This window comes from Vanellus vanellus (genome assembly GCF_965231255.1).
Source record: "Vanellus vanellus genome assembly, chromosome: 17".
NCBI lineage: Eukaryota > Metazoa > Chordata > Aves > Charadriiformes > Charadriidae > Vanellus > Vanellus vanellus.
Genome location: NC_138922.1, coordinates 7208270 through 7232488, shown reverse-complemented (window position 1 = coordinate 7232488; position 24219 = coordinate 7208270). Strand labels below are relative to the sequence as shown.

General features: G+C 47.7%; 1 protein-coding gene across 2 annotated transcripts in view; it reads left to right on the top strand.

Annotated features, from left to right (window-relative positions):
- Positions 1-12428, top strand: part of SAP30BP (SAP30 binding protein) — a 30785-nt gene extending 18357 nt beyond the window's left edge. Inside the window, exons 5-11 of one of the 2 annotated variants that reach the window (XM_082492124.1) lie at positions 5032-5120; positions 7654-7745; positions 8209-8269; positions 8767-8818; positions 9215-9273; positions 10506-10590; positions 11262-12428. In XM_082492124.1, the coding sequence (XP_082348250.1) occupies positions 5032-5120; positions 7654-7745; positions 8209-8269; positions 8767-8818; positions 9215-9273; positions 10506-10590; positions 11262-11443 (620 nt within the window). In that variant the 3' untranslated portion in view covers positions 11444-12428. The remainder of the gene's footprint in view (positions 1-5031; positions 5121-7653; positions 7746-8208; positions 8270-8766; positions 8819-9214; positions 9274-10505; positions 10591-11261) is intronic. The other variant, XM_082492123.1, reaches the window with a different exon arrangement.
- The last annotated feature ends 11791 nt before the right edge of the window (positions 12429-24219 follow it).

Below are 24219 nucleotides of genomic sequence, written 5' to 3'. Positions count from 1 at the left end.
TTGTGAGTGTCTCACACTCATGAGTGGACAGTGTTGGTGAGTCTGAGACCTGGATTAAGGTTTGCAATACATCTTTGATATCCTTTCCCAATAGTAGCACACACAGAGCAAAGTGTAGGCTAGCTTTGTGTAGAACCAGGTTATTAGAGTTCAGTATACTTGCCATGCTGGATTCTGTAGGTCTTTTGCATTAGACCATATCTTATCTAGCTGAAAAGGCACTGTTGCAAGAGCCTTATGGTTGGTGTAACATGAGAACCACTCCCTTCCTGGTAACTTTGACTTCCAGAGTTAGAATTCTTGAATGGAAAGAGGTGCAGGATTTTCTGACACAAAGCAAGTAATTTCTCCAATCTGAATATCTAAAGTTTTGTCTAATATCAGTATGTGGAAGTTGAAGTTATCCTTAAACAGTTTTCCACAACTGCTTTTTGCATTAAAAGCTTGTGGGCCTGCCCTTCTCAGAAGATAAGCTTACGTTGTTCAGCATCACCTTTATTAAAGTCCATGGTTATGTAGTTGCTTAAGTGCAGCATAATTGTAGGCTCCTGCCAAAAGTAATGTTTCTGTTTTAACTCCCCCGGCCACATGCTAATGTTTGTGTGCCTTGAGCTGATCTGGGAGTTGGAGCCAGCTGAGATCCACCTTCACTGGTGTCTTTTTTTTTTCCCTTTTTTCTTTTTTTTTTTTTTTTTTTCTCCTGTTCTCTCCTGCAAAGCTTCCAGCTGGACCCATTCCCTGATCTGCTTAGTGCACGCTAGGTGAGCACCAGAGTTGACGCAAGGAAAACAGCAGGAGTGAGCAGCTGGGAAGGGCATGGTCCTGAAGTAGTGATCACATAAAGAATGGGAGGGGAGATTTCCAGCAGTAACTGCCCTGTGGTTGAGGAGGAAGTATATGTGAAACTTATTTTGAAGAGTACATGGTGCTGGTGGACACTGCATTTGCTGTTTCCTGCAGCTTTGCAAAATAATCCTTTTGGGATACACATTTTTGCCCTGAAGTTCTTTGCAGCACGGTTGTTTACCTTTTGTACTGTAAGAAGTGTTCTCTCTAGCCTTTAGGATATCCGAGTACAAAGTCAGTGTTCATAAGAGCAGAAAATATGGCTGAGTTGCAGGTCTTTTTCTGCATTTCTCAGCCCACAGAGCAGAAAGGGAGCTAGTGTCCGTCCATGGATGGGTGACTCACTGGCATGTTGTTGCCTCCAGTTCTTCCCTCTGATTTGGCTTTTCTGGTGCCAGGAAATCAGAAACCCACACGCCCTGGGTTATGCCAAGCAGACTTGATTAGAGTGCCAAAGAATGCAGTTTTAGAGACCAGGCACCACCGGTTTGCGTGTCTCCAGGGGAAAGCCGTGCCCCTCTGATCACCCTTTCCAGGTCTTTGCTTGTTTTTTTTGCATAGTGTGACCTTTATAGACAACCTGGCACCTGGTATTACCCGCAATCCCTTGTGGCTCCTTAATACACAGCATACAAGTGAACCTTGAAAGGGACGGGAGTTCTTAATCCTACCTGGGGAGCAGTGTTATTCACTGAGAGCGCTGAGGCAAGATGCTTTACCAGACCTTAGATGATCCACATCCCAATCTGTTCAGGTACAGCCTGCTCTCTCTTCCTGTCTTCTCTAGTCTTTTGATTTTTCTCTGCACTAGGGAAAAGTGCGTACCCATCTGTAGGAAACACAGCTCCTGTATGCTCCCCGCCATGTCTCCAGCATAGCCCGTGGACTGTGAGCCGTCATTTCCTTCTGGAAGGAGCAGAGTGCACAGTTTGCTCTGTGGCACTTTCTCTCCTGCTATGCAGTACGTCTTTGTACGTTGCATATATGGTCAAATAACCCAGCTATCTGAAACTGAAGCAGATTAAATGTAGCATTTCCATTTAATTATCTGCCTCACCAAGATCTGGCAATCAAATATCCTCCGTTGTTTACTGAGATGCTGAATCTTTGCTAGGTGCACTCTGATAGTTGGCTGTGCTTTTGCCTCCTACGCAGGACCCTGGAGCAGCTGAATGTCTTTGCCTTGCTACAGTGCATGGGCTGGCTGCACAAAAAGCTACAAGCACCTATTACTTGTGCTGATGAAATTTTTAACTTTTAGGTCAGCTTGCAGAAGGAGAATGCACGGACTAGGCACCAGTTTCCGTCAGCAGCAGGGTGCTTTGGGTTGCAGACCTGGCAGTGCATTGGCTCCTACTTTCTTGAACCCCCTCCCCGAGTCATGAGATCTGCTGTATGGCCTCAGTTCTTTATCTGGACTGTGAATCTGATTAGGGGAAGATATTTACTTACTGTGAGCCAGAATCAGGGTGTGCCCATAGTGATTAATGGTGCCAACAGCTAACTTCCTGAGGTTCCCACATGGAGATCCTCTGGGTTGGGAGCCAGCAAATCACAGGCCCTACTAGAGACTGCAGCCAGTGTCACTACCTATGACTCACGTAAAAGTAAAATTTTGATCTTGGCAGAAATAACAGGATGCACAAAGTGGTTGGATGTATCCTGTGAGGACACACCTTGTTGTTAGCTGTCCATCTGCACTTAACTGCTGTAGAGGCAGAAGAAAGCTACGCTTGGGACTTTGAAAACATAAAATCTTTTATAAAGGAGCCTATGGCCATATGTGCAGATTCCAAGATTAGCTTGAATGGTGATCCCAGCTGCCCCTTTCTCTAGGGAAAGACCTGGTGGGAAGAGGCTGTGACATCAGCCTTTCGGCTCTCTGTTCGGGGAGGAAGTTTGAGGACTGCTCGAGGGCATGGATTATTTGCTCTCCTTACTGTAAAATAAGCCTGAAGGGGTTGAACTCATCCTTTTCTTCCTAATGATGTGGCATCTCTGGCTGTGATGAAATGAAATGACTGAGTAATGATGAATGTTTGTCTGTGCTTGGCTTGTGTGGTGGAGCGGAGTGCACGTAGCCTCGCTGCTGACTCAGTTTTCAGCTGTGTACAGCTATGGTGGGATTGCAGGAGAAAAAGATGTCTTGGTTCCAGTTCCTTGTCCAGTTCCTTGTAAGGCATTAAGAGACGCTTTCCCCCATCAGTATAATATTGATAAATGATTGTTTTCACATGGCTCAAACAAAAGAGCAAATGAGCACCAAAACCTGGAAAGTCATGGGTCAAAATGTATTGTCTCATTGGGAGTTCTTGTTCCTCCTCCAGTGTTATTTCTGTTTCAAAGGAGCTTTGACTTGATTGCTGAACATACTCTTATGACTTTGTGGCTTTGATGCTAGAGAGAGTTCTTGCCCGTAGTTCCTGAGTTAATATAAGCCCACAATTCCTCTTCCCATAAATGTTTTGTTTCTCTGTGGCTCTTCTGGCCATCTGCAAAGATAAGGAGCCTATGGGATGTCTAACTTGGAGCTAGGCTTGATTTTTTTGCTTGGTTGGTTTTTTTAGGTCCTTTCTTTGCCTTATGAAGTCTGTATTTGATGGCCTTTTTTCTTTTTTAATGTTTCTGCTGATGCTGTGAATCTCTTAAGCCATTTATCACCTTTCTACCTTTTCCGGCAAGCCTAGTGTGCCATCTATTATGAACTCTTCTCTCTATTTGCTACTGTCTCTCTGGGTTCCTGAAACTCTAATTAAACTAGAGGCTTCCCCATCCCACCAGCAGCTGTAACCTATAACAAACGTCTGCCTTGTTGTCAGGGAGCTCCAGTTTGCCTTCCTTTCTGTAAGGGCTCTGGCAAGCTTTCCTTCTTCCATAGAGGCACCCTCTTAGTAAATGCCAAAGGACACTTTTTGTTCATTCCTAACTACTGCTGAAGAATTTAACCCTCAGCAACATCTTGATCAAACAGAATGAGTGGTCACCTGCCAGCTTTGCATCTCCAAAAGATATTGTCCTTAGTTCTTTACATTTTTACAAAAGAAATGGAAACTGTAGTAGCACTGAACATGTGTAGTGTTGATTATCTGTACCCTCAGCTATCTGAGGCTCTGTGCTGGAAGGCGGGAGAGCACGCTGAGTTCAAATACCAGTCACTGTCCTTTGGGCCCTTCGGGGCTTTAGTCAAAGGAGCTGAACTTGAGCATGCTGGAACTGCAGTTCAGGCGGCTTTTGCTGAAGAATATACAGTTGAGGAGCCGTAAATGTGAATAGCTTTCTTGATATGACTTCTGTGCTGCTGTCAGCTCTCTTTTATCCACTACAGACTATGACTCTGGGATGTCTTCCCTGTACAAATTATGGTTGGAAACAATCCCAGCTGCTTAAATGTGGCACAAATCTCTGCTCCAAGACTTGGGTAGAAAACTGCCTGGGTTTCCCATAATAGTGGGAAAGTAGCAAGCAATAGGGGGGAAGATGGCAGTTTCTTTTGCTGATAGCTCAGTAGACTAATCTTTACAGGGCGGGCAGGTACTCTAATAGTATAACCCAACACAAACAACTATAGAAACCTGACAATCTGTACTGGTCTGTTCTCTGTACTGCAGAATGAGTTGTTCTTTCTAGCAGTGGTCTGACTCTGTCAGCAAAGATAAAAGTGCCTGCTAAGGAGATGTTAAGGTTGAAATGTAATTTTTTGTGGCTGACTCCCGACAGCCTTGGGGAAGGTTGTTCCTGTCTCAAACCATTTTGGTTCATGTAGGAAGGTCTGGAAATAAATAGGACCCAAAGTGATTACCTCCCCCGAAATGGCAATGAGCCAGGCTGTTCTAGATGCAACAATTGCAGCTGGAGTGGAAAGTAGCTTAGCTTTTCATATTTCCTTTCTGGGGTACAGAGACCCCTGAAAATGAAGCTTTAAGCAGGTGTGTGACACAGAGGCATCACATAAGGTAGATATTAATAAAGCAAGCATCACAGCCCTCTTCTAATCATCTAACCTTTAGGTGAGTTGCTTCTTGCTCAGCACTATGAAAACACCATGAGTACCGGTTGACAGCATTCAACCCATCGATTCTCAATGATAGAGTAGCACTAGCAAGGACATAAAACAAGTTTAATGACTCGCGTGGTTTAAATTCCCTTCAGTGTTGCCAGAACTCATGCCCAGTTTGCTCTCTACAGCTTCTTTCTCAGAGAGAGTGCGGAACATGTCTCCGGATGAGATCAAAATCCCTCCTGAGCCTCCTGGCAGATGTTCTAACCACTTGCAGGTTGGTATAAGTCCACTTTATTATTTTTTTAAAAGGCTTGCAATTCAGTAGGGAGGGGAGATATTTGGGAACTCTGCTCCGTATTTTTGCACAAGTCAAAAATGCAGCATTAAAGCTGGGTTTTTACCACAATGAATTTATAAATGCAGTGTATTACTGCTTTAGACTTGAAAGCAATTCTAGTTTAGGAATCTCAAAGTAGCTTAAAGCTCTCTTCCAGTTTCTCTGGGCCACTTATGCTTTAAAATGGCTCTTGATCCCACCAGTGACACAGAAGCAATGTTTACTGTGAAGGCTGCTATCCTCTTACCTCAGCAAATTCAGCTCCGTAGGAAAGAACAAGTCATTGTTTTTCTATACGGGTCCGAGAATCCCCTAACTGGAATATTTGAGGCAGCATTGACTGGATTCCTTTTCCACCTACATATCTCTAGATGATAAACATTTAGAGGGAAGGCTTGTAACTTAGAGGCAGCAAAAGAAAACAAATGCGTGTTTTCTCTGGTGCACACCCAAATAATTGCAGTAGCGAACTTTGCAATAGCCTTCTGCTCTGTTCTCCTCCTCCTGATGGAGTGCAAATGAAAGAGCAGGGACTGCTGTTTCCTACCACCCGTTTGAGTTTTAACTGCAGTTATCTGCCCTGTAGAAATACAAGTAAAGAATCACTTCTGGAACGCTCTATAAAGTAAGCTACTAATGTGCAGTGGTGACTCAGAATGACTCGCCGTCGTGATCACACTTTCTTCTTCTCCGCAGAGTGTACCTGGGCGCACCCATTCCTCCTCGTGTGCTGCAGGAGGATTTTTACTGTTCTGACATCAATGAATTAGAGTGCGTTAGATCTGAGGAATGCACAGAGCTTGAGAGAGTAGACAGAATAAAGCAGATTTTCTCCCCCTTAGACAACAGTTGACTATGTTAAATCAAAGGAGAACTTGTCCTCTGTTTGCAGGTCAAACCACATCTTAGAATACTTTGAGCAAGGAGATGGGATTATTCTTCAGAGATGCAAAATGTTCTAGGCTTTTCACTGTTGATTTGCTCTTTCCTTTTGTCAAATTCTTCCTCTAAAAAACTGTATCTTGAACTCTGGCAAAGGGATTATTTCTTATTATAAAGTTGACTGAGTAGTTCCCCGTCTGTGGACTTTGTGAGCTCCCTCCACGGGGAGGGGACAAAAAGGAACACCTATTCAATCCTCTCTACTCCCCGAATTCACCTTTCTGCAGTTGTTTCTTCAAGCCTCACGATATGTGTGCTGGATGTGAAGATGGTGTAATTTCTTCTTGCTAATTTTCTGAGAATCTGATGAAATTTCATCTTAGAGCTTTTTTTAACATTGATGAAATAGGAGTTTCATATCAGCTCTTAACAATCCTCTTTTATTCAGGTGTTAGCAAACCCTTAGACCATAGTCAGTTCTGTATTCAAGTTGACTGTCCATATGGAGGGACACATGAAGTGACTTATTCAGAAGCATCAAAGGAAAATTGACTCAACTCTCCCATCCTGAAAGACTGAAGGTCTACCCTCTGGTCTTATTTTGTATGCCTCTTGTACCTGAGAAATTTGTGTCAAAAAGAAAAGATGAAGGCAGTTACTGAGAATATTCTCCTAGTGGTACCACTTAAGTATATGTTCCAGCTGAAAGTTTCTGCTTTTGCTATCCTTTCAGCATCACTAGAGTAAAAATACCTTTAAGGTCTTTCACTACCTTGCTGAGGAAGAAAAACAAAAATCAAGTTTATTTTTAAGTCTCTCAGTCTTTTTGGAGAGTAGACTGCTCGACGCTTCCAACCTGAGTCAGTTAAGTTGCTTTTTGCAGAGGCTGTGGCTTCAGTAAGATATCCGTAGACTTCATAACTATGTGAGTGATCTGCAAAGAGAAGCTGATTCCATCTGACTGGTCGCTTGTGCCGAAGCAGGGATTTACAAGTGCATTGTTCCTAAGACCGTTTGGCTGCCAGTAGACACCACCAGCAATACCTGATGATCACATTGGGTTTAGTTCTTCAGCAAAACTAGGCTCTGCTCCTGTGTTACCCAGGCACAGCCATGAGCCGTCCCTTCTGTGCGGTGTAGTCCCACAGCTGTTTTTCAGGTGCACGCCTGAGTCTGAAGGTGGGTGTGATGGTCACTGTAAATTGTGGGAGAATGTCTGTGGAGTTCACCTGTCCCTCTCAGAGCTGACTTCTGCTTCTCTACCGTCATAGCTATAAAGGGAAGCAACAGACTGGGAAGGAGTGTGCATTACTGCCTAAATGCAAATCTTAATCACTGAAGCCTTCAGGAAGTGCAAAGATCAATTCCTTTACCCACCTGGGCAGTTCATGAAGATACTTTCAGACCTGAAAGGCAGGAGTGTCTGTATAATCAGCCTGCCTGACCGTAGGGGAGAGGTGGAATCCTTGCTCCATGCAAGGGAGGTCACTGGTTCAGTTGGCTTGTTTCCATATGTACACTCTTGATAGTCAGCTGGTGTGCTCCTCCTTTCCATACCGGCTCACCCTGTAATCTTTCTCCCTTTTAGGATAAAATTCAAAAGCTATACGAGAGGAAAATTAAAGAGGGCATGGATATGAACTATATCATTCAGAGGAAAAAAGAGTTCCGCAACCCCAGGTGAGCCACCATCTTTTCCTATGTGACCAAAGCACCACAGAGTAAATTCCAAGAATTTTGCTCTTTGTTGGGGTTGTAGCAGAAATTGGATCCCGAGCAAGAAGTACTAGTGCTTACAAAAATGAGAAAGACATAATTTGATTGTAACTGGGACAGTAAAACTCTTATTTGAGCTCTTTGAGGCAACAACTAGAGTTGCTGTGTCAGATTTTAAATGTACAGGCTTTGCATGAAATATTTTAGAAGATGTGTCTTTTCTGGGAGCTGGGAGATTAATTTGGGGGAAGTCAGAAATGTGGTTAACGGCATGCCACATCCATCGTAGCAAGCATAGCTTCTTGGGTTCCGATTTGACTCTTGCAGTGTGAAGAGGTGACAGCCTCTTTCTACTAACAAATCTGAAACGCTTCCATTTCCTTCTGGTTCACTGTCTCTGTTCTCAACTCTTGTCTTTCCTTTGCAGCATCTATGAAAAGCTGATCCAGTTTTGTTCAATTGATGAACTCGGTACAAATTATCCAAAGGTGAGGTGCAATACTTTTTACTGGCAAGGGAGTGGGGAAAAAATAATGTAGGGGTGTAAGGTCTTACCTCCGGCTTTCTTGAGCCTACTTGTTTAGAGGCCCTTGAAGGGACCTTTAGTCTGATCCTCTGCATTGAAGTGAACATTTTTGTGTGGTACTGAGCATCAGTGCTTCCAACTTTGTTATAATGATTCTGAACAAAAACTGCTGAGGTGGGTCAGTATACATGAAATTCGAGGGGGAGGAGGGGGAGAGAAGCCGAGCAGCAGAAAAATGCATGTCTTATCCCAGCATCCTTTTGGCTTCAAAGCTGTTTCTTCATTCACAACATAACGTGGTCCTATGAAAGAAGGTCTGATGTGTTCTTTGTGTCACTGGGATACAAGAAGAAATCAGTGATGAATATCATCAGTGAACAGAAATACATACACAAAATCCAGTTCAAAAACGTTGTATGTGTGGAAATAGCCCTAATCTGACTTACTTTTTTTCTCTAGGACATGTTTGATCCTCATGGCTGGTCAGAGGATTCTTATTATGAGGCACTAGGTAATTCCAGGAAGTCTTCTTTTGTCCTAACTTAGCTCTTTGTGTTTTGTAGTTAATTAACTGCTCTAGAGTCTTTGCTTGCTTTATAAATGAGAAGTCATTACATGCTGCTCTTTAACTACTTCATTCTGGTTGGATGTGCCTGAATGTTATTGATGCTTCATCAGTCTGGAAAGCCTTTTCATTTAAATTGGTTCTTCAATGTTTTCATGTCTTAAATCATTAATTTAGTGAAGCAATGCTTTGATTAAAACACAGTAGTTAGTTTCATGGCAGTTCAATTTTCTATACACAGTATGAAGTTTTTGATTGTTTATGATGGGAAGTGTGTGAGCGAGAGCGAGCTGTGGGTTTTTACTGTTCTTAGTGCTTCTTGTAACTTCTGATCTTTCTCAGCTAAAGCCCAGAAGATTGAAATGGACAAATTGGAGAAGGCCAAGAAGGAGCGCACAAAGGTAGCTATTCAAAACCAAAAGAGATGGAGATGCAGGGTTTTGTTTGTTTCCCTGCTGAATTTCATTTGTTGCTTTGCTGTTTCTTGTGAACTGTGCTCTGCGTTAATACTGTTTGTTTTTTCCCTGGTTCTGTCCTTTCTTCTTGCATGTCTCTTTCTGCACAGATCAAGTTGTTTGTCCTTCCTTATAGGTCTGTTACTCTAGGCTGTTTATTCCACTGGATTTCCTTCTGTTTTGTCAGTATTTTTAAACTACAGCTTTTAAAATGGTATTCAGTAAGCCAGATACAGGCAAGATAATGCATAAAAAATGGTTGTTTGTTTTTCTTGATCTATGACATTTTGCCTGGTGGCATAGCCTAGTTATAGCTTAATTTCCTCACCATATCTCACTGTGAGACAATATCTGCTTTCTGTTCTCTTTGATGTTGCCTTCTTGCATCTAATTTCCAGAAATGTTGGGCCTATTTTAACTTAAACTGGGCTTGTTGCAAAATGTACATTCTTATGTACCCCCAAAAAGAACACAGGCAGGCTTTGGGAGATTTTATTCCTGTCCTTCAGTGGTGTTGCCTTTAAGAGAGTGGCTGGTGTTAGAGAGCTGTCTAATGTTAGAGATTGCCATCTAACCTTGCAGAAGGCTCCTTCCAAATTCAGTATGTGGAGGTATTTTTTTTCTTGCAGTGCATGCTGTGTCTTGCTGCTTATTTTGGTTTTTGCACAGTAACCCAGGTATCTGATTACATGCTTGCCCATATCTGCAGTTTTGAAAATACGAGACTTTGTGCTGTTGTAGCTCTTGTTGCTAGGTTTCCTGCTATGATGCAGTCACAGCAAATCGTGCAGGTAGGGACTTGTCTTGCATGTTTCTTAAAGGAAAAAGAACAGCAACTTCTAACTGTAAAAATGCATTCTTTAATGACCCGGATCTATCCTTTCTGAGCTATATCAAATTCCTGTCCTTATACCAGTTAACCCATTTTTACTGTACCTGACTTAAGAGCTGGGTTGCAGGAATACTTAATGATCATGACTTCAGGATGCTTTGGCCTGAGGTCTATGTCTGTTTTCCTGCATGACACTCATCTTGGAGGCCAGTGTCTTACATGACATTAAAGCTGTTCTTAACCCCCATTGCTTCTCTATGTTTTAAAAAAAAAAAAAAAAAATTATGTATACTAGCTTTTCATTTTTATCTTCTCCCCTTTCTTCTGTGTGTCTCACCCTTTCCAGATTGAATTTGTGACCGGCACTAAAAAGGGTACAACAACAAGTGCTGCTTCTACAACAACCACAACAGCCAGTACCACTGTGGGAGGTAAAGAACAATTGTGACTCTACCTATTAAGCTGCAATAATGCTGGGGATAAGTGCTTCCTGGAAACCCTAAAGGCTCCTTATTGATTGTGTATACAGTGTTCCTTCCAGGAGCGGATGGACTAGCTTTTCCCTAGTCCCTATATCCCATGGCTGTCCTTCTGCAATGAAAGCTTAGGAGGCAGGTTGGATAGTGAAGAGGTTTAGCAGTGGGTGAAGAAACCTGCTGATGTTTATGGTTGCAGAATGTTCTTGGGACTGATGTGTCTCAAGAGATTTGGAAAGACTGAAAATCACCCTCCCGCCTGCAGCCTGCCTTTTAAACTGGGAGGAAGGGAGAAGAAACACTGCAGGCTGGTGAGTGTGTCCTGTGCCTGTACCTGAGCAACTGAGGTTTGTGTGCTCTGTTAAAATTAAATGTGCTTTGGGGCAGGGAGTGAACCTGTCTCCCATTTGGCTAGAGTTCAGGTGTAGAGTTTTCCTTTGACTCTTGAGGTATACAGTTGTCTTTCCTCCTCAGCATTTACTGCCAGTGTATGCTGAAATTAATGTGAGGGAAAGTTGTCTGGCCAAGCGGTATATTAAGAGTTGACAAGACGGGGTGTTACAAAGGGACTGGTGACCTTTAACATACTGCTAATCCTTGTTTGCTTGATCTAATCAAATTCACAGATGCCCAGAAGAGGAAGAGCAAGTGGGACTCAGCCATCCCTGTAACAACGATAGCTCAGCCTACCATCCTCACCACTACTGCAACGCTGCCAGGTGTTGTCACAGTGACAACCAGTGCGAGTGGATCCAAAACTACAGTGATATCAGCTGTTGGCACCATTGTGAAAAAGGCAAAGCAGTGACTGGTGTGCTGGTCCTGGATTTTTGGACTTAATTGTCATTGAAGCCATTGTTTTCGGAAGGGAGGGGTAGCTTTCGCCTTTGGTAAAAGATGACAAGATTCTTTGAAACAGACCACAGTTCCCTTTTGAAAGAATGGGGGCAGGAGCAGGCATGCCAGCTGTGTGCCCACAGGAATGGACCTCTGCCGAAAATGCCTCTGTCTCTTCTTGCTGTGGGAAGAACCAGTCTGTGTGTGTTGTACTGGAGGAAGATGGTATCTGGAGTCAGCTTGTAAAAGTTAGCTTATTAAATTACTGCGTTAGGGTCTTACCCCACTTGCAAGTCTGGTTGGGGGGGGAGGGGTGAAGGGGAAGGCAAGTAGCAAAGGAATATCAGTATTACCCTTTTGTATTCCAGGTCCCGCTCAGAGGCTGCCGGCAGCTTGTGATATGTACCTCCCTCATGTATGCTAACTTAGTTCCAAGGGAATTAAAGCAGAGACAGTTGGTCCGTGTCCATCTTCAAATGCGTAGCAGAGACTTGAAGTGATCTACATCTATGAATGTAGACTCGCTCTTTGTTACAGTACTGACATCTGTACCTGTGTGCATATCTGCATGGACCTTAGTGACCACGTGTGAAATAGTTGAACTATTGAGGAAACTGTCCTGAAATAGTCTTGTTACCGTCTTGCAGGGATGGAGATTTCTATGCAGAACCCGTAAGATGTAGAGGTTTGATTTGTGAACTCATTTGCAAAGACCTGTGCAGAAAACTCTTCCATTGCCATGGAATGAGACTGGAGAGCAGATAAGCAGAGGAGAGTGTCTGATCTTAATTGTGATATTGTCCATCTTTGTACTAGATAGTGATGTACTGTGACATGCACACATGGCAGTTATTGCTTGCTCCACTGTTGTGAAAAAGTATTTTCAGTTGAAAATTTTATTGTATAAATCTTCTTACCCGTGTAGCAAAAAATTATTATAAAAATGAAAACGTCTTTAAAAAAGCCCTGGTGTCATAGATCTGTCTCCATTTCTCATCCTGGCGAGGCAGAATCCGTATGCATTTGTTGTGCTGTGGGTTACAGGTACCATGAGGTGAGTATGTAATAATTCCATGAGAGTGGGCGTGGCATGAAGGTTTTTTCACATGATGGATTTTTTTTAAATCTCAGACTCTGGGGGGAGCCAGGGGGAAGGGGGCATTAAACAGATTTTGTTTGGAAATACTTTTGTTGTAGAGGATGTTTTGAAATAGTTGGTAATTCAGCTGTTTATGTTTTTCAAACCTATTCCTGCATCTTAAACTTCTTTAAAAGTTGCCTTCTAGCACTAGCACCTACGTCTTTCATAAAACCTTCATCTGTAGAGGACAGTCTCCTAAAAAGGAGCTCAATGGCAATGAAGTGGTTTGTCCATTGTTTTGAGCTCAGTGGGATAAATAACTTGAATGGTTCCATTTGTGTAGAGAAACAGCTGCTAACCTGGACTCTTTTTTTTCTTCCATGCAGTGATCACTCCAGATAATTTAAATGGTCTTTAATTATTAGGCCATGATTTCTCAGATTCTGTAATTTTTCTGTTTTCCATTGTTTTAAGTTAAATTTCTACCCAAAATGTGTTTTTTTAGTGCCTAAGCAGTGATAAGGGAAAAGGTTGCTAGATCAACAAAAGTGTAAGCTTCTTAAAAACCAGTGTGGCTTTTTCAGGGTTTTTCTATATACCTTATGTCACTCCTGATCCAGGCTTTGCATTTATGGAGACCCAAGGAAGAAACGAGAGGTTGGCCTCCTGCTTTTAAATAATTTTAAAATGTGTTTAACACTTTGTCTTAGCAGTCATTTTAGCTTTAAAAATCACCTGTGTGTCCAGGAATGCTCCTGGGGGAGAAACCAGGGGACTGATGAGACTGTAGCGTGGGAAATTGGGGAGCTGGTGGAATTGCTCTTTTTTTTTTTTAAAGCAATGAAATACTGAAAGGTTGGAAAGCGGCAAGGTGGAAACTTCTCTCCTGTCGAATGACTCTCTGCTGGGCTGCTGACGTGATTCCTGCGAGGCTCAACTCCATCCGCATCCTGTGGAAGAATGTAACAGCCCCGTTGGCTGAGGGGTATCTCCTGCTTTGGGACTGTTCCGTGCTCTGCAAAGGATGACACGTTTCACCTCAACCATTCAAGGTGTTTATTTCCTTGCCTTGAGGATCAGAGTTCATAGAGTTTTCAAGGGGTTCTTTTAAAGGCTCGGGATGTAATTGTGATGGGAAATACAAGCCATCAGGTAGCTTTGCAGCTCCGTAAGGTGACTCTCCTGTCTAGAATTGTGCAATTGCAGCCTGTTTAAAACTTGTATGCTATAAATATCTATTTTAAAGTCCTGCTGAATGACATGTGGATGAAGGTACAACGGTAAAACTGCAACAAAGTGGGCAAACTTTGAGCACCAGAAGGATCACTGCAATCGTCTACTCCTGTGAATAGGGCTGGGAGGTGTGTCCGGCCTCTAGAACAACACTCCTCTAATGAGTATCTGTAGTGTGTGTGACGCTGAGTGAGATTAAATATCTCATTGAGATGTGTGCCAGTACACAGAAACGCAGCCTGGTGCCAGAGGTACCAGCCAGTCTTGTGCGTCCCCTCCTCTGTCCTGTCTGTAACTGTAACTGGTGGCAAGCGCAGAGTGGGAGTGGGAGAGGCTGAGACTACATCAATGTAACCAATTTTACCAGTTAAGCCTAAATATTAATGTAAATTATAATGGAAAAGATTTTTTGCCTTTTGTAAGAACTGACCATCGTTTGCCTAATGTCTCACAAGTCCTTGTAAGTGGTCACTCTGTCTCCTGACAGATAAAAACCCCCTTCCAAATGTCATCTTTTTCAGACTGGTTACACTGCTGTGATGTGAAACCCCTCTCTCTTGCTTCTGCGCGGTTTCTCACTTTCTTTAGTAATTTGGAAAGACCATCTTCTATGGAAGTGAGTAACTGCATCTGACAGATAATGCAGTAAAAGTAATTCTTGATCCTAACCAGGAACAACTGTGCTAGATGGGTTTGCTTGATTACAAGGAAATATTATTTATGCACCTCGTTAAGCATGTCAGCACTTGTCTCTGTGTGCCCGGCCATCGCGGGGGAGAGCAGCAGCAAAGGAAAAGGAAACTGGGTGTGAATAGTTCTTGGTTGGGGTTTTTTTATTTTTATTTTTGGAAAGCTGCTACCAGATTGCAGCTGAACACGAACCAGAGGAATAGGTTTGCAGGAAAAGAAAAAGGACTTGATTATTTTACACTACTTTAAAAAAAAAAAAGTGCCGTGGGGAGCTGTGAATGCGAAGCTGGGCTCCAGCCTGCAGCTTGGCACCTGCCACAGGGCAACTCCTGAAGTTCTTGGGGATGAATCATTTAACTCAAGAAGCTACTGAACATTGTTTAAATGCAAATAATTTACTCGTATCACACATCCTGACACCCCACCCCTTCCTCTTCCATGCGCCCTCTTCCTTCTTGCTCTGCAGTATCCATATTCATTCCAAACCTCTGGATTTCTCTGCAGACTTTACCACCAGCGCTAAGAAACGCTGCCCGTGCGGCTCCTGCCGTGCTGCGGCAGGCAGGGCCTGACCGTGCCCAGCAGCTCTGGAGCAACAGGCGAATGCTGCCCAGCAGGGTTTGATGCTGCTGCGTGGAGGGATAAGGAGAAAACTTCCTGAAGTTTTCCTCCGCTGGAGCGTACGGAGCGGGGATGGCCGTGGGGCACCCAGAGCAGCAGTTTGCAGACTCCTGCAGTAACGGGCTTTGGCGAGGACCCGGCTGAGCCGGGCTGCGCTCCAAACACTCAGCCCCGAGAGCTCGCTGTCCGCAGCGGAGAAAGCAACCTGAAACATGCATGATTCGGTGGTTTGGGTTTTGGTCCCCCCCCCTTCCAAAAAGCTGGAGTAGAGACGCCAACCATTGTATAACAAACTTGCAGCCGGTACAATAGTTTGCCGCTCTTGTTTATCTTGCGTGTTGCTATCGGAAGTAATAGACGGATACGCAGGTTGGAAACTGCAGTTCTAGGAAAAAGCCTCTTTCCTACCCCTGAGAACCTGACGGTACAGGTCGGTGGCTTGCACGTGGCCGTGGTCACTCAGCGCACCAGGGAAAGCTGGAGGCAGCTCCAGGCGTGCAAGAGCAATGTCCTGAGGGGAAAAGGATCCTTTCCTGGCCTGTGAAACCACGGCCTGAGGCCCTCGGAAGGGAGGTTTGACTCCTTTGCTCGTTCGCAATCTGTATGGCTGCGGTCATACCGGGGGCTGTGTGAGGGCTGCTGAGCACGGGAGGGACCTGCTGGGTTTGGAATAGCCCCTAAGAGCTGCAAGCTGTCCCCGAGCTGCGCTACGGCAAACTCAGCTGACGCAACTAAAGGTTTTTTTATGCTGCTGCTGCAACAGCGATTGCTCAGGCTGCGCTTCTGACCCCTAAAAGCAGCAGATATTCCTTCTTACCTCTCCTCCCAAGGGGAGACTAACTGTACCCAGCAGAGTAAAACCGGTGACTTTTCCATTATTCCTTAGTCTGAGAATTACAGGCTCGTGCTCCTTGGGAACAACGGGGCTTCCCTCTGCTTACCGCCTCTTAAATCACGGGTGCCTCCAAGCTTGAGCAGGTTTGTCTTAGCTGAGACTCCACGTTCCCGTGTGTCTCGGCCACGGCGAGCTGCGCCGAGGAGGGAGGAGAGCTGCCGTACTGAGGTCATCCTTGGCAGAGCTGGTTCTGCTCTCGCCCTCCCTTCTGAAGTCTCTTCTCCCACCTCCGTGCCCCGGGGTGTTGATTTTTTTCTTTCCTGGTTGCTTGTTGTGATTTAGAGATCTCTCCTCCTTTGATGCCGTTGTGGGAAGGCATTTTGTGTGTTGAGGATTCGCTTTTATTTTACATCTCGCCGGGTGCCGCCTGACCCGCGGAGCAGGTGGGGAGGGGCAGCGCTTGCCAGACCCACCTCAAACCGTAACATGGGAGCACCCGAAACTATGTTTTAATTGGATTGCTGCTGTACTGTCTGTTTTACGAGAGTTATTTACTGAGACTTAAAAAAAAGAAAAGAAAAGGTCCTTCTTGCAGAGGCTTTGGGCTGTGCCAAGGCTTTGCCGACGACCCGGGTGGCTCTGAGCAGCGTGGAGGCGATGGCTTTGGCCGGCGTCCGGCCAGTTGGCACCTGCGTGAGCTCCTTTCCAGCCCTTCTTCATTGCAGGGGAGAAGAAGCTGTAGCTTTCCGTGAAGCTCCTCAAACAGATGGTCTTTGCAACGTGCCCAGAAAGTTACCAAAGGGTGTGGGAGCTGCTCACTCCTGCTACATGTGTGAACCCGGGGCAGCCCGGAGTTGTTACCTCCAGGGAAAGGCTGCCCAGGGAAGTGGAGGAATCACCATCCCTGGAGGTATTTAAAAAGATGAGTAGACGTGGTGCTTAGAGACATGGGTTAGTGGTAGTGGTGGCAGTGTGAGGTTGATGGTTGGACCAGGTGATCTTAAAGGTCTCTTCCAACCTAGACGATTGGATGATTCTGTGGAAGAGAGGTGCTTTTCAGCAGGGCTCTCTGAGACTGTCTAAGGTTAAAATAAGTTGTTGTTGGGGTGCGAGACCCACAAAGGGGCTGTGAGGTTCTACCAGAGTCTCCTCTGCCTTTTGGTGAGCGTTTGCACCAGCGTCTTCATGTCTCGCCCTTACAGCGCAGGGTTCCAGCGCCGACCTTGCCATGCGCTGCTGTTCCTCTGACTGTTTATATCCAACTTCCTTCCTTTTGTTCTAAGCGAGAGCCATGGACACCGATGATTTCCAATATTTAGTCTTTGTTTATTTGAAAATTGTCTTGGGCTGGGGCTGGGCTCATGCTTTCGGTTGCCAATAAACAGCAAAGCACCAGGATTTCACAAGAAAAGGTTTTGCCATTTCACGGAGAAGGCGTCTGTCTGTCTGTCCTCTACCATGTTAGTATGACCCAGCATTAGGAAGAAAACAAAGCTGCCTTTTGGTGCAGCGATGAAAGGTGAAGTTGCTGGTACTTTTAACCTCTCTCCTCTTTGTGTAACCTCTTGTAGTGCCTGGAGGCCGTGACAAAAGGTGGCAGTCCACCTTCCCCCCGGTTGGTGTCGGCTGGCTCCTCGCGGGGCTCTCGCCCACACTCCTGAATGTCTCGTGCGGGCCCAGCCAGCACAAACCGGGAGGGGAGGTGGGTCATCTTTCTAAAGTCTTTCAAACACAACATCAGTGTGTTTTCAGCCCTTTGGCAGCTGGATAAGTTGCTAGCGCAACCCTGCTAGGTCCCCTTTTCCCGGGAAGGATGTTAAGGATTGTTGTAGGCTGAAGTTTTATCTTGCATCCTTTTATTAACGTTTTCCTCTTGTGCTGTTTCGGTGGCCCACTGACCTCCTGCCGCCCGTCTGTCCTGGCGGCAAATGGGCTTCAGTGACGTTCAGTGAAGAGATTTTCTTTTCGGTGCGTGTTTATGACGCGGAGCATCCACTGCAAAACGCCAGCCGTGCATGGTCAATGCTCTCTTAGGGAAAAAGGCTGAGGAAGAGAACATGGGAGGATTTCATCCTGCACTTTTAATTACCTGGATAATTATATTAAGCATAATTTGGTGCAATAAATTATATGCACATTAATGGGCATTAATAATACATCATTAAGCATTCCTTAAATTTATGCCAGATGGCAGGATATTGCTAATACAGGGTACAGCACAGCTCTGGGATTGTGGATTTATTTTTCTTGTAGCAGTGTGCGTTGTTACAGAATTCAGAAAGGGAATGAATGTGCTCCAGTGGCAGGATCTTGGCTGTAACCGCTCAACAGAGACCTAGAAAAAGCCCCAGAGCTTTCTCTGGGCACACTCTGGTAGCAGGACAGAAAGAAGAAAGGTTCTGTACAAGCTGGTGTGGCATTAAAAAAAAAAAAAAAAAAAAAAAAAAAAAGAATAAACCCTAAAACCACCTGTAATTATCAGTAATTGGCACTGGGGCTGGTAGTCTCAGCAGAGAGTGCAATAACTTAGTGTGAGCTATAAAAACGACTTGTTTTCCCTACTAGGGCAAAAACTTTTAGGGCATATTGCCACAGCAGAAAATCACTGATTTATAAACGTGATGTCCACCACGTAGGCAGTTGTGAGCTTTGGAGCCACCTGCAGAGAAATCTGCTGATCCTTCCCCTCCGAAGTCCCCGGTCTTGCTTGTAAACCGCAGATTCGTGTGGCAAAAGCCTGATCCAGCAGGCAGAGGGTGAGGTTTTGAACCATGGCAAAAACTCGAACTCACCAGGTATTCTTCTTCTCTGGGGGAATATCTTGAAGAAGTTGCCTGAAAAGCAGCCTGTAAAACAACAAAATTGCTGAACAAAATTGGCCCTGTTTACCTCCAACCAGGAGAGACAAGGCGAAGTGAAAACCTGTTAAATTCTTCGGACTGTTTACTGCGAATATATAATTCCTCTCTGCTCTGGTGCCTTAATATTTGGTGGTAGAATTGTCTTGATGTTAGATAAGTGCCTTTTATCAGCCCTGCAAATGTCTCCTTAAACGCAACCCAGTTACGAATCTCTGGGAAAATTCATGCTCTGTTTGCTTGGAGATCTGTTAGGGGCGGGGGGGGCAGGGACGGGGGACACGCTTTTCAAAGAAAAGTGCAAAATGAGCATCTCAGTCTCTTCTGGCAGCACCCGCGGTGAGTAACCGGGCTCCTCCTCGCAGCTGGAGGTGCTGAGTGGAGCTGGTCCTGGTCCTTCCTCCTGCAGGCTGCTGGGACGAAGGGGAGGGAGATGGCGTCAGGAGGCCCTGGGGCTGTCGGTGTCTGTAGGTGAGCCCAGGGACGCTTGACAGGAGGCAATGTGAGCATCCTCCCTCTCGGGTGGAGACAGGAGGACATCCAGGAACCAAGGACACCGAAGGCTGTGGTGGAAGCTGGGTGCTCCCAAGCTCTTCTGGTTGGCTCCAGAGATCCTGTTGGGGAAGCATCATTTAAATACTTTTTTTTTTTTTTTTTTTTTTTTTTGGTAATGTATTTCTTGCTTGTTGCCTAAATTGCCTTTTTTTTTTTTTAACTCCAGCACCTGGCAGCATCGCTCACCCCAACACCCAGGGAGGAGAACTGCGGAAGGCTGCGGTGCTGCTGGTGGAAGGGACCAGGGGAGGTGAGCAGACACATCTGCGAGCATCAACGCGTGCTCCCCTCTGGCCTTGGGAACTGAAGCCCACCTTTCCTCCATCCACATTGTCCTACAACATCTGCTGCCTCTCTGCAGGTCCCTCTGCCTTCAGCCCCTCAACGATAATGATCTGCTCTTCGCCAGCAGCCGCTGCCGTAGCTCGAGCGTCAGAGCCCCGTGTCCCAGCTCTCGTGTTGCAGTAAATGTTGTGGTTAAAAAAAAAATCCCAAAGCGCTGCCCCTTAATTTCCAGAATTTTTGTTCAAACGCAGGAAACGGCATCTCCGAAAGGACCAGGGTAATGTTGAGGTTGCCAAGCCACGCGTTCAGAAACTAGGAAATACCAGACTTCAGCTGCCGGGGCCATCTTCGGCTGCGCCCCTGCCTGCTTCCCGTTTGCTGCAGTTTTTAATGGCACGAGAACATCCTCTTTTTTTTTCCTGGGGCTTAATTCGTTCACACACATTTACTTGAGCTTCCTATTTCTCGTAGCGAAAGGAATCCAGCCCCTTGCTTTCGTTTGCATCAATGCTTGGCCACCATCGCTAGGGAGTCAATCAGCAGCCACCGTGATGCTGTATTAATAATGAAGGGGTCAAAATTGCCCTGCTCATATTTTCACTCTGCAAGAAAGGCAGGAAATATGCGACTTTTTTGATCCGGCTGTTGCTATTGTTTGTGTTGAAGCCAGGGGGATGCAGTTTTCCTTGTGAGGATTTACCGGGGAGATAAAATGCAGCCTCTGCCGTCGCATCTGCTCCGGTAGGTGTACACTCTGCGTCACGGGAGGTGCGATCGGGTCTGAGCCGACCTCAGACTCTAAAGCAAAAGGGGGATGTGGGACAAAAAAAAAAAAAGCCTCACCTGAGCTCCAAACCCTCCTCTGCTGTTTCTTTGACTGGGGAAGGGGTTTCGGATCCAGCCCAGCAGAAGGGCTGGAGGCAGTGGTGGGATTGCTGCTCCGTGGACCGTGGTAGGATGCGTTAGGAGCAGGCGTGGAGGGCTCCCGGTTACGGTGCTACGAGGGGTTGCGTTGCCCCGTGAGCCGCATCTACTGCAGGTGAGGAGTGGGCTGTCGTGCTCGTGCCCTGGATAACGCGGGATGCGGATCCGTCCCCTTTGCGAGCCAGGTACTGCAGCTGGGCGGTTGTTGTCGCGGCAGAAGCTTACCTGATGTTTCAGCTAGGAGCTACCTGGGGGCTGGGGTGACACCCCTACTCACGCCGGGGGAAATTTGGAGGAGAAACCCCCAGCGAGGGGGCGAAGCGGAGCAGCCGACGCTGCCCATTGCCTGTAGCCCCCCCCCCGTACATCCTGTGCCTGGCGGGACACCTTCCCATCACCCTGTGCCTGGCGGGACACCTTCCCATCACCCTGTGCCTGGCGGGACACCTTCCCACCACCCGCTCAGCCCTTCTCCCGTGGGATGGTGCGTGTGCGGAGGGAGGGTGCGAGGCGGCTGTGCGGGCTGTGCCTGCCCGTCCAGGTGTGCGAGGGAGGAATGCCAACCCCTGAGTCACGGGCACCCCCGCCTCCCTCTCCGGCTGGGATAAAGCTTGTCCTCACCTGGGATCCGATCTCATTTATCGCGGCTCCCACCTTTCCTCCCTGCCAGCCCCCCGGGAGGGAGAGGCGGCAGCTCCGGGACGGCGAGGGGGAGCGAGAACAAAGTCGATATTTGACTGGAGGGTACAGAAATCAGCGGGGAGGTATGTGGGAGCGCGGGCTGCCTGCCCTCCCCGCCGGACTGGAAGTTGACATTTAACCGGAAAGAGAAAAGGGACAGAAAATAGAGAGGAGGGAGGAAAACAAAAAGAAAAGAAAGAAAGAAAAGGCCAAGGCTGGGAATCAAGTCGCGGCAGCGAAAGCAGCGCGTTCCCCCTCTGCCTTCGGAAGAATTTCTTGGCTTGGCGTGCGGGTGCCTGCCTGTTATTCGGGCGGCCGCAGAGGATTTTGACACTGAGTCAGACCCAGCGCTAATGAGGTTTGTGGAATTAATTCATCTGCGCTCCGTAGCGTCCGGCGTGCTTTAAATTTCGCTGTGTCGATTAACCGGGGGGTGAAAGAAGGTGCGGGGCTCCTTGTGCGAGCAGGTAGGCAGAGCGCAGAGAGGGGGAGCTCAGCTCCCCACCGGCTTCTTCCCCCCTTTTCCTCTGGTTTTGGCTGTCGGAGGCCGTCTCGTGCCTCTCGGCCACCGGGAAGGGCAGCGCTGGTGCCCGAGCAGTGCTTTGCAGGGCTGCGTGGGGCCGTTTGTCTCTCTGAAGGTATTTTGGGGGGGGGGGGGGGGGTGGCCGTGGGGCGGAGGTGGGGGCAGTGAGGCAGCGCGGAGCCCTTCGGGGACTGTTTGTTGCAGGTTTCGAAGGTTGTCCTCTCCATCCGCCGCACTGCCGGGGGGAAAAGGCGGTTGTGCCGTGGGGCTGGCGCTCAGGGAAGGCTCTCACGGGTGGAACTGCCCGAGGTCGGCCGGGCTGCGGGTGGCCCCGGCTCGCGGAACCCAGGGGGGGTGTCTCGCAGAGTGGGTGACTGCGTGTAAACCCCCCTGCGAGGGGGGAGCGTCCCCGGAGGAAAAGGCCACGGGGGAGTTGAGGGTTCAGGGTGGGCTTTGGGGAACCGCAGGGGTCGGGGTGTTTGCGAGCTGGTGGATCCGAGATGGATGGGAACTAGGGAAATAGAGGGACTGCGTGAGGGAGCTGATGGGGGGGGGTTAGATGGGGGGAAAAGGGGATGAGGAGCGCCCGTAGAGGGGAGGGAGAGGAAAGGTGTCTCGTGGAGCCAAAGGAGTAGGGAATGTGCCGGGAGCAGCACGTCGGGAGGGACAGGGGGGTCCTGGGGCAGTGCTCATGATCGGCACGGTCCTGAGCTTCCTGCCTGCCCCTCGGGATCGCCCCCTGCCCGGGCCGGGGGGCAGAGAGAGGAGACCGCAGCCACCGGTCCTTTGCCGGCAGCTCCGTGTGGGTCCCCGGTCTGGGTCCCACTGTGTTTTGTCCTTCGCTGGAGGATGCCGGGAGCCGTGTCTGGGGTCTGGAGCTCGACCTGGGACCTGAGGTCCCTATTCTTGCTGGAAACAACAAATGGTGCCGCTTGCACGGAGCCTGCCGGCTGCGGAGGCACACCTGGGGAAGGAGGGGAAATGGACAGGGAGGACAAACAAAATCAAAGACAAATATGATTTTGTGTTTATGTGATGCTTTGATTTGTGGGTCAAGTTTTTAATAGTTTTCTGGAGGTCTGGGCTGATAATTTCCAAGTTTTGGAGCACGGCCCCCAGGACCTCTGTGCTGCCGCGTGTGCTGGGGAGGGAGTAGCCCGGGGAGGGAGGGATGGAGTGTGAGTTGTGGCCCGGACCCATACGCCTGCAACGCTGCCCTGGGAGGAGAACTGAGCCTGCACGAGCTGCTGTGGCTGTCACGATGCTGTCTGTGGGGGAGCAGCACCCCAGGGTCCCCGGGGGAGGCACCCATCTGCCTTTCTGCTCCGCCTCCGTCGCTATTAGCTCCCCCTCGGGACCCCCAGCCCCCCGCTGAGGCTGATCACGGTGACCGGCACAGCCTGCCTTTGGGGCTCTCCCTGGCACACATGAACAAGCAGATGCTCCTCCAGATGCCTCCCATCTACCAGGGCTTCGGTGTCCTGCCCCATCATGCATGGCCCCAAAGCACCCCTTGGCACGACGGGGGGTCTGCAGCCACTCGAAGGGTGATGCCCACTGCAGAGGGAGGAAAGGCTGTGCCGGGGAGCTTGAGCATCTCCCTGGCTTTCCCACTCCTGCGTCCCCAGCCTGCTGGGTGTCCCCCATGTGGCAGCTGGGACCAGGCTCCCACCATGGGCTTGTTGCTAATCACTTCTCCTCCTTGGTTCCTCTCCCTCACCCACCCCAGGGCGATGCCCAGCTTCAGGCTCGTCCTTCCCAGCACAGAGCTGCTGGGATCGGGGTGGGACGGGGAGGGGACAAGGTGACAAAGCTCTGCCGCTCCAGCCCTGTCCCCTGTCTTATTGCTCTAGCGGTTTCTTTTGAGCATCCCCTGTTTTGGGGGGATGAGCTGCTCCGCCCAGGCTTCTCCAAGCTCGGTGGGTCCCGGGGTCTTTCTGGAGCAGGTTTGTTGGCTGTGCCGAGGTGCAGGCGAAGGCTGGGGGAGAGGGAGGAGGCCAGGAGGAAATGCCGGAGCAGTGGTTTGGGACGGGGTAGGATGTTTGTGTGCAGCCAGGAGCTGCTCTGCTTGGTTCCTTGGGTTTGCACGACTGAGCAGCTTTGTTGTTGTTGTCATAATGAAAATCCAACCAAACCTCTGCAGCTTTTTTGAAGTGCAAGTGGCATTTTCCTTTCTAGAGGACTCTTGACATTAAGGGTTGGCCGCTTGCATATTTTTGCACAAATATTACGGGCCGCATTCCTGCGGCCAGCAGCGGCAATGCTCTAGGCCACCAACGCCCTGCATGTTGGCAACCGCACAGCTAAATCCTTGGAGGTTGGAGGCTCACAGGGCGACATGTTGTTAATATTGAGCTGAGTTTTATGGCTTTTTATCTCAGTACTTGAAAAGACATGACAGCAGTTTATATGTCCAAGGCCCGGGGTGTGTCTGTCCATCCCTTGGTTACTCTTTCTTGAC